Raw genomic sequence first — 9,847 nt, 5'->3', positions numbered from 1 at the left:
CACTGGTTACCTTACGTAATGAATGGTGTCCGGGTCCTCCCCCCTGTTAACCACAGTAAACGGGAACGGTATAATAAAGTTGAAAAATCGGACTTTGGGTTTGTAAATACTAAAGTTTACAAAATGATCTAGTCGTGTAAATGTTTTTTTTTGCTGTTGTAATATTAACTCGTAAAGAGAATCTTTTTTGTCGTACGGGTTAGTTTAAAGTTCCAGTTGACCTTACCAGTAATAACTGCAAAAGTTCCCCGGCTCACCGTCGGACATGTTTTTCATGATGTTTCTCTGTTTTTGTGTTTGTTTTTTCTCCTCCACTTGAACCTGGATACCATCCTTTCTAACCCCCCCCCCTCGAAAATGTACCGACACCTGGTTCCCCGAGGTATAGAGTTATTAGGTGGTCCTACAACTGCTATTGTTTCAATTCGAGATGACTACTTCCACCCCTCGTAACGACTGCCCAGGCGTCTCGAAGAGGTTTCGAAAGTCCACCCACAGGGAGAGCCGGGCGACACCACTTCAAAAGACTTCAATTCTTGTCGCTGGTGTAGGACTCCTTTCACCCCTCGCTACCACTCTACCCTCAAATGAACTAAATAGTCTCGTAATAGATAGTGGTAGCAGCAAGAGTGACAAGAGGGACTCACCACAGTACCACTGGCAGACTGACCAGGATGCAGTAAAGTCCTCCTCAGAGAATGAGTGTTCGACAGACAGAGACGCCCGAACAGGAGTCGCGACGTCGTAAAATTTTTTTGGTTCTCGTAAAATCGTCAACCACCACATTTTCAATGATTATGTCCAATGACGTTCAATGACATATAATAAAACTCCCTTGAACATGAAATGAACTATAAATTTACAATAACGATGAAACATGAAGAACTGGAGTGATGGGTTAAGTCTCCATTTATAACATGAAAATGAGGTGAAATAAATTTGTGGAAATCAATGAACGTCCTAACACCTTATTTATTACAACTTTGTATTTTGATGGGAATTTTTGGTAACATCCGAATGATGGCCCGTCCCGTATGTTTCAATTAATTTGGTCACGTGGAAACTGGTCGAGAATACTATTTTTGTATTAACGTAGTCATTAACCTTTTTTTTGAATTTTCATATAAAACTCGATCATGGTAAAGATGAAAATGAAACTCAATTGTAAACTAACGTCCTGAAATGAACAATTGTAAATATGGATGGTGGAGACCATGAAGATGAAAAATGACTTCATGTTTCTAGACTCATGAGAAGGTGGTTAGGCCAAACCATAGAATAGTGTAGCAATTATTAATTTCAAGCATATGACACTTATTTCAATCAAATTCTATTTTTTTCCTTGTATGGTAAATCATGCAGGCATCGAACCGCCTGCAGACGGCACGTAGCATCATAGCCGGTGAGGAGACCAACCAGAAGATGCATACTATTCTCCTGCCTGCAGGGAGGACACAAAAAATGTCAACAACGCCATTTAATCCCATATGATGTGACCATGGATGCATTACTTACCACAGGCCCAGAGGGACAATGTGTCAATTTGGCCCTGCCATAATTATTCAACTGTTTAGCCTGAAACCAAACATTTATGATCAAATGTTTTACTAGATCACACAATTTACAAAAAACGACAACATTATTAATGAGCATTTCTCTAAAAAAACAGATGCCCAAATCAAATTCAAGGTCAACTGAATGGTCATTATTGACGTTCAGGGGCAGTGCAGCCTTACAAAAAAAGACTACAAAGAGACAAAAAACCACAACAAAAGAGGAGGTGAGACTTGGACCTATGTAGGAAAGATGGGGGGGGGGAGCTTTTACATGGCTGTGACAAGGGGCTCATATCTCATAATCCACCATGGATGTGACGATAACAGTTAAAGCTCTACTTGATGAAGGTGAGCTGTGCTGACGGGTCCCGCAGAGCTTTACTCAAAGCTTTCAGGTGGGTGTCCCTCTCCGGCCCGCTGTGGTGAAGTTTCTGAAGAACAGCGACCACATCCTGAGGGAAAAGTGGAGCATGGTGAGATGGGGAGTTTTACTTGATTTATCAGAGCATTATCTATCACATTGTCGTTCTCACCTGTTCTCCTGAGTTGGTGTCCATGGTGACCTCTGACTGGTCCTCATCGTCATTCAGGAGGAGTCTCTTACTCACAAGCTGTCTGTCTCTGCGGGCTTGTCTCAGCGCTGCAGCATTTAAAAAACAAGAGCATTTTAGGCAGTGGTGTAAAGTTACTAAGTACAGTTACTCAAGTACTGTACTATAATTTTGAGGGACTTGTACTTTACTTGAGTATTTAAATGTTATGCTACTTTGTACTTCTGCCTCACTACAATTCAGAGGTAAATATTGTACTTTTACTCCACTTTATTTAACACCTTTAGTTACTTTGCAGATTTGGATAAATAATGTGAAACATAAACTACCCTTAAAAACATGTAGGCTACTACCCGGCAGCATACAAAGTAATTAAAACCAGCTGCACCTTGACCAGTATGATAAAAACATTAATGCATCAGTAATTGGAAAAAAAACACTTAAAGTATATTTTGATGCTAGTACATTTCTACTTTCACTTGAGTAACATTTTGATTGCAGGACTTTTACTTGTAACATAGTATTACTACACTCTGGTACTTCTACTTTTACTGAAGTACAAGATCTGAGTACTTCTCACCAATCCGATTTTAGGTATCTTAGTCACATCGTTAATAATTAAACGTTTATACTTTGAAATAAAGTTAGTTTAGATAAAAAAGAACATACATTTTTCCATATTGCTATTTTTGTTCTTATAAACTTTTGAAGCCTCTTTTATACTTGATGTCTTGATTGGTCAATGTTATTGTTGTTTCATAACCAGTCTATTGGAAAGTTATTAAGCGTGTGTTGGCTGGTTAATGACAGACTAAATTAAAACACATCACACTACTTGTCATTAGAACTCACCTTTCTCGTGTTCTCGCCTCTTTAACTTCAGCTCCTCCACGCTGTCTCCTGGTCGACCAGCTTTGTGGCGGACTTTGTTTAATCTCCACATAGTATTTATTTCCAGGTTAACAGCTTGCAGGTAGAACAGTTAAACACCGGTTAGATTGGCCTCTTCTTGTCTCATGTTGGAAGATGTTTTTTGATGAAGCTCTTCTTCGCTGTCTTTCTTTACAGACCTTCAGATGCTGCAGCGACATCTAGCGGGCCCAGCTGGCAGAGAGAGGTACTGCACCCACAAGTGAAACACTGAACACTGCATTTATCTTCAGTGCCAAGGGGGCATCTTGGCCTGGGCTTTAAAATGCTTTAAGTTTAATATGTTAAAATATGATTTTCTATTAAATTATGTTCACACAGCTCCAGCACCAGACAGTTTTGCACTACTGTATTTGTAATGTTGAAATATGTTATAATATTGTTCAATTCATCCGTCTAGCCCATTAGACTACACTCTTTTTGAACATTTACTGTCTATTTTTTATTTCTACCTCTTAATGTGTATATGTATAGGTTTGTATACATAATGTATATATTTGTATAGCTGTCAAAGCTGTAGTGTGGACGGGCAAAGGAATCGACTAAAAAAGTTGACTTGTTATTATTGTACCCCAAAATAACTTATAACCATAACAAAAAGCCCATTAAGCACTTCAAAGTATGCAATTCAACTGCTCAACTTACTGTATAGTTCTACATCAGGGTAAACATTGTAGTAATATGTTTACATGATAATGGTAGTAATGTTGCAGATTCAGATTTTACTCACAAAATATAAAAATAACAATATCATGCATTAGAACTATTATTCATTGAACTATCCAGCATCATATCAGAACTGAAAGCTCCATCTTGAAGAGACATCAAAGATTATTTACGTAGGTATATTATTTAATTCACAGTTTTTTTAAAGGAGAAAGTGAAGCACTTCTTCTTCCACTGACAACATTCAAAAAGTCCACCCACCTCAGTCTACAGTAAACACAACATAGGTCAGATAGGCAAAGGAGATTGGAGTTTTAATTTGTATTTGAAGGCATAATGTTTGTACACATGTAAAAGCTTTATAAAATATATAAAATGTTGCTTGAAAAACAGGCTTATGTATTCAACCTTATACCAAAATAGGCTGTTAAACAGTTTCCAATGTATTTTTACATAAATATAAAACCGTTGTAGTTTTTAGGCATACAAATGAATGTGCTTACGAGACATTATTATTATTATAATTGAAATAGAAAAATATCATAAGAGGGATCATCCATCATCCATGCACGAAGCAATCAGAAACTTTTCACATACTCATGCCATTAAAAAGGGAACTATCAGATACAAAATAAAAATATACAGAAAGTAGGCCACACTGTGTTGGTAAATATAAAACAAAATAAAAAGATAAGAAATGTTCCAAATAGAAAACTAGTTGGTTTTTACAGCTATCTTTAGGACAATTAAAAAATAACTAGTACTAAGATGGACAGGATGCGTTTCCAGTGATGCAGAATCAGACATCTTCATGACTCTTGGAGGATTTCTTTTTCTGTGAAGAATAACAGAAAAGTAAGTATGAGTTATCTTTCCACTTTCCATAACATTTTATTATGCTTTGACCAGAGTCGGAGAAGAGGTGAGAAGTAGAATGTGTCGTACCTTTTTGTGGCTGGAGTCCCCTGAGGGTGTCTGGATGGTTTCTGTAGGTTCGCTGTCTGTGACAGAACGTGCAGGGGTTTCTGGGACATCAGCTGATTTTAACTTGATTTTCTCTGACAGAATGAAAAAATTAAAAAGTGAATACAAACTTGCAAAAGACAAAACCCCAAATAGAATTTTGTCATGATTACGGGGACTCACTTTTCTGCTTATCTGTCGGAGGACTTGGCGTGTCGAGGTTGAGTGGAAGCAGTGGCTCTGTGTCATTATATTCCAATGATAAGAGCTTTTTCTTCTTCTTCTTCTTCACCTCAGTGCTCTGCTCTGGCTGTTCCTCTCCGTCACCGCTCTCTGATATCTTTGTCATTGTTGTATTTTCTTCAGATACCTGCTCTGTCATCTCCTCGCTATCATCCGCTTCTTTAACGATCTGCTCTGAATTGTCCTCATCAGGTTTCTTCTTTTTCTTCTTCCTTGCTTTCTTTTCTGTAACGATCTGCTCTGAATTGTCTTCATCAGGTTTCTCCATTTTCTTCTTCTTTGCTTTCGTTTCTATAACGATCTGCTCTGAGTTTTTCTCATTTTTAGCAATCTCCTTCCTCTTCTTCTTTTGCTTCTTTTCTTCAGGTATCTCTTCTGAATTATTCCCGTTTTCTTCTACTTTTTGTTCTAATATTTCTTCACTTTCTTCTGTCTCTTTTGGTTCCTCAACTATCAGCTCTGTATTTTCTTGTACCTTTTCAGCTTTTTTCTTCTTCTTGTTTTTTCTTCTTGGTTCTAAAGTGTCCACATTATCAACACTTTCGTCCTTCGCTATGATTTCTTCTTCTATGCTATCTCCCTGTGTCCCTTCAGTGACTCCAATCTTCTTTTTCTTCTTGCCATCTTTTCCTTTGACACCTGTGTCATTTGTATTCTCCTCCACATTATCTTCACTAATTTTCTTCTTCTTCTTTTTCTTGGGCTCAGACGGTGTCTCATCAGTTTGTTCTTCAATCATGGTCACATCTTTTATTTCATCCTGTTTTGACGAGTTAAGAGTGGGCGTCGGTGCTCTTTCTTCTACAGCGTTGAAGTTTTCCTCTTGGCTCGGAGCGGCAGAGGAGATCACAGGCGCCTTCTTTTTGGACGTACTCTTCTTGGGTTTACTCTTCTTTGTTGGTGTTTCTGTAATGGCTTTCTCCTCCATTGTCTTATTCTCTCCAACTGTGTTCTGTTCATTGGGAGTAATTGTTTTTGCGGGAGGCTTTACCCGGGATTTCCTCACTTTCTTTTGTGCGGGTGGTGATGCAGCAGAGTCCAGCGCATTGATGGTGTCCATCTTGGCCATGTCTGAATCTGTTGACAGAGTAAACATGACGAATACATTAAACTAACACAACTAGGTGGCACAAATGCTTAAAAGAAAACATCAACAGTATCCACACAGCTTCTGTACCCAGCTCTGTTTGTATGAAATCACTGTTTCCCATGGTGACGTTATTCATTGGAGTTGTGGTCCTACCTCTTGGTTGTCTTTCTCTCTTTAATTGAGAGGACTCGGCCCTAAATGGTTTTCCATCTTCCAACATGTCCAGCATTTTCCAACCCTCTAAACCAGGGGTGTCCAAACTTTTTTCACCGAGGGCCGCTCACTAGAGGTGAGGTATATTGCCTCATAAGTTCAGTTATAAGTTAGCAAAATCAATCATATATAGGTAAGTTATTCTTGATACTTGAAAATGCTTTAAGAAACACAACAGCCTTAATCACAGCTCTCCGTAGGGTTTCATTTATTTTGTTGGCAGCTCATTCCTTAAAACAGAAATTCTATCTTTCTCAATGTAAAAAATAAATGTTTCTTCTTATCTCGGGAGTCTGTGACTTAAATCTTAATTATTTTCGGAAATATTACCATTAGCTTCATTTGAAAGTGCCAGGAAATTATGATTGGAAACTTTCGATTCATCTTCACCCTTTACACACACTTGCACACAAATGCCCTTTTTCAGACCCACGCCCTCACCTACCTGTCATCTGCTGGAGGAGTTTCTTCCATTTATCTACATCCAGACTGTCGTCAGAGTCAGAATCGTCTCCAGCCACAGCCTGGGATTTAGTTTGGGTCTTTGATTTTTTTGCCTTGATGACTTTTTCTCCAGATTTACTTTCATTTCTTTTCCTTTTTGCCGGCACAGTCTAGAAGAAAAACAGAAGAAATAACAGCCTAATAAGTAAAGTTGAACAAACATGCGTTGAACAAGTTACTAAACCAGTGGCTTTAATGTCTCATAAAAAATGTAACTAATTACCTTCTTTTTTTCCGTCTCTTCTTTGATTGCAAGTTTGTCCTTCTTTTTCTTTGTTGCAGCTGGAAATAAAGTATGTAGAATAAGTACAAAATGTACTCAAGCACACTACCAGACTATCAATTACTTCTTCTGTGACTGTGGAAGAACTCTGTCAAGTGTACTAACCAGGGTTCATACACTTTTTCACCAATGATTTTCAATGACTTCTCCATGACCTTTACCTCATTTTCCATGACCAAAAAAATTACATTCTCAGCGGTCCCACTGAAAATTGTTTATTTTAACATGGAACAGGTCTGCATATGAAACATGTTGTGCCTATCTAAAACAAATCAAATAGTAGGCTTGCTAGCTTCTACACGCTAAAGCAACTACAATGTCTCACCAGCAAAATAACTCAACAGTTAAATGCCATTTAAGTTTCATTACTATACGATACAGTATTTATTATCGTTATATTATTACTATTTCAGCGATTAGATAAAATATAAATTATATTTGATGTAACTTTGGTTACATTTCCATGACTTTTCCAAAACTTTGGGAAAGATATTGTTTTCCATAACTTTTCCAGGTCCTGGAATTAGCATTTTGAATTTCCATGACTTTTCCAGGTTTTGAATGACCGTAAGAACCCTGACTAACAGGATGATGCAAGTGTTGTTGATGCAGCATCTTGAGCCCCCTGCTCAGAGGGGCTACAGTATTTCCTCCTTTGTTTCACAGAATAATTTAACCTCACATATGCCAAACTTGACTAGACCAAAGGAGCATTAAATATCAAACATTTCAGAACGTTTTTTGATGGAAGGAAAACACAAGTCCTCCATAAACAAGTGGGAGGCAAGGTAAGAATTAAACTTGTCACAGAACTGGTTTGGAAACTGCATCAAGTTAGCCTACCTTCAAACCCCTTCAAAAATGTGAAACGCAATTATCACGCTATGTTAACGGAGTTTAACACTTTCCATGCTGTTTACTTTAAGTTTTCAAAGTAAGGCACAACTGCGCTTACTTTCAAGGTAAGTGGAGTAAGCAAAAAGAGGTAAGACTCTAGCATCACTAGTAGTATGAGGAATAACACATTTAAAGCCAATGCGTTTCAGCCTGAGGCCTTCATCAGAATAATGATATTTAAGTTTTGAGAAAGAAGCACTCATACCCTTATTCCTTTCTTGTTTGGAGAGCTTGGCTGAGTCCTTCTGCTTGTCACTGATGGGAATAGAAACAATATTTAGCACACACATCATAACTACCATCAAGTCAAAATAAGGTGTTTGATTCCAGCAAAGAATTGAGAAATCAAACTCACCTTAACCACGATCTGTAGATGTCCAATAATGACTCAGTTACTTGTGTCTCTACCTGCAAAAAATAAAATCATCATACTTATAACCATACATAACGTTAATGAAATATTCTATATAGCTTTGCACAAGATCCTTTTTTCAAATGGATCAGATTCAAAAACAGTTTTAACGCTTAAGACAGGGATTCTGTGATGTTATGAATACATATGTGAAACTATAGTCGTCTACACGTCACGTCTACCATCTATATGTACACCTTACTACAGCACCGGATAACACCAGGGTTATGGTGATAATTTTGTATTTGCTTGTGTACAGTGTTACAACTATTTTTTAACAGTATTGTCTTTGGCACAGTGCCACTGCCTGTGTTTTGCCCGCCAGCAACTATGTGTCGAGTGTCGTCACCCGTTACGTCAGCTAGGTTACTCCTATAGGAAGACACGTTATTGACCACTGGGTTTTCAAACCTGAAACCGTTTCTCAATGTCGAGTAGGTATACCTGCTGCAGCTCCCACTATTTCAAGTATATACTACGTCATCGAGTGGCGCCGAATGCATACATTTAACATGCATTTAAATGTACAATGCACTGTGTGTGTGTGCATTTAAACAGTCCTCCAGCAGTTACATTAGAATGCAGTGTGTTTGTCTGTGCGCGCATGTTTTTGTGTGTGTAGTGTGTGTGTTGACCTGTGGGCTGTATTTCCGTAGCTCCTCTGCAGCAGAGTGGAAACCATGCTCCTTCAGGTGGTGGTATATCAGCAGGGTAAGCTGGCGCCTCGATGCTTCCACCACAGACATGCTCGACACACGAAGAAAAATAAACACGCAAGAGAATTAGGGTAACGTATTCTCATATTAACATTGGCCCCACAATCCACTACCACCGCTACTCAACTAAAACACGCATGGAAAAAAGATGAACTCTGATCTCAGGAAGTGGTTCCGTTTACCGCTGCAATGCACTCTGGGAGGTGTAGTTCTTTCACGAAACCGTGTTATTTTTCATATACAGCTTTCCCCGCTAATGTAAAAACAATGACTCAACTCAACTCAACTTTATTTATTAAGCCCTTTTCAAAACAGCCGGAGCTGAAACAAAGTGCTGTACACGCCATAAAAAACAAAAACAAAACAACAATAAATAACAATATAAAAACAACAAAACCAATGAAGCATATAAAAACAAACAGAAACAGAGTCTCATGCTGGGTTAAAAGCCAAGGAATAAAAATGAGTTTTTAGGCGAGTTTTAAAAATGGACAGTGAAGGGGCTTGTCTAATGGTCAATGGGAGGCCATTCCACAGTTTGGGACCGGCAGTGGAAAAGGCTCTATCCCCTCTGAGCTTCCGTTTAGACCTCGGTACCTCCAGGAGCAGCTGATCAGCTGACCTGAGGCACCGGGCAGGAGAGTAAGGATGGAGCAGCTCTGAGAGGTACGGCGGGGCGAGACCGTTAAAAGATTTAAAAACAAATAAAAGAATCTTAAAATGGACTCTAAAATGCACAGCTTATGCTGCAATGATGATATAGTGATCCGGGGCTTTATTCACAAGTGTTTCCTTCAAGCAAATACCGTAGAAAAGTATTTTT

General features: G+C 38.5%; 2 protein-coding genes across 2 annotated transcripts; both read right to left on the bottom strand.

The window, feature by feature from the left end:
• Window positions 1-1,323: 1,323 nt before the first annotated feature.
• Window positions 1,324-3,152, bottom strand: tmco6 (transmembrane and coiled-coil domains 6). The gene is made up of 4 exons (XM_010795551.1): window positions 2,960-3,152; window positions 2,090-2,196; window positions 1,896-2,008; window positions 1,324-1,441 (listed from the first exon to the last, which is right to left on the bottom strand). The coding sequence occupies exons 1-4, from the start codon at window positions 3,048-3,050 to the stop codon at window positions 1,324-1,326; spliced, it is 429 nt and encodes a 142-aa protein (XP_010793853.1). The 5' UTR covers window positions 3,051-3,152.
• Window positions 3,153-3,991: 839 nt separating this feature from the next.
• Window positions 3,992-9,212, bottom strand: tcof1 (treacle ribosome biogenesis factor 1). The gene is made up of 8 exons (XM_010794714.1): window positions 8,944-9,212; window positions 8,252-8,304; window positions 8,102-8,151; window positions 6,940-6,998; window positions 6,658-6,826; window positions 4,850-5,986; window positions 4,649-4,761; window positions 3,992-4,538 (listed from the first exon to the last, which is right to left on the bottom strand). Exons 1-8 carry the CDS (start codon window positions 9,052-9,054, stop codon window positions 4,503-4,505), a joined length of 1,728 nt encoding a protein of 575 aa, XP_010793016.1. The 5' UTR covers window positions 9,055-9,212; the 3' UTR covers window positions 3,992-4,502.
• Window positions 9,213-9,847: the final 635 nt, after the last annotated feature.

This window comes from Notothenia coriiceps, unplaced genomic scaffold, assembly GCF_000735185.1.
Source record: "Notothenia coriiceps isolate Sejong01 unplaced genomic scaffold, NC01 NC01_scaffold00037246, whole genome shotgun sequence".
Lineage (NCBI taxonomy): Eukaryota > Metazoa > Chordata > Actinopteri > Perciformes > Nototheniidae > Notothenia > Notothenia coriiceps.
The sequence above is the reverse complement of the archived record's forward strand: the minus strand, read 5'-3'. Positions and strand labels throughout refer to the sequence as shown.

Excerpts from the sequence above, each read along its gene's own strand:
- tcof1 (XM_010794714.1), bottom strand. The coding sequence starts at position 9,054 with ATGTCTGTGGTGGAAGCATCGAGGCGCCAGCTTACCCTGCTGATATAC. Across the intron at positions 8,305-8,943 it reads TACGGAAATACAGCCCACAG|GTAGAGACACAAGTAACTGA; the intron begins GTCAACACACAC and ends TATTTTTTGCAG. Across the intron at positions 8,152-8,251 it reads ATCTACAGATCGTGGTTAAG|TGACAAGCAGAAGGACTCAG; the intron begins GTGAGTTTGATT and ends TATTCCCATCAG.
- tmco6 (XM_010795551.1), bottom strand. The coding sequence starts at position 3,050 with ATGTGGAGATTAAACAAAGTCCGCCACAAAGCTGGTCGACCAGGAGAC. Across the intron at positions 2,009-2,089 it reads ACACCAACTCAGGAGAACAG|GATGTGGTCGCTGTTCTTCA; the intron begins GTGAGAACGACA and ends CTTTTCCCTCAG. Across the intron at positions 1,442-1,895 it reads GCACAGCTCACCTTCATCAA|GCAGGAGAATAGTATGCATC; the intron begins GTAGAGCTTTAA and ends TCCTCCCTGCAG.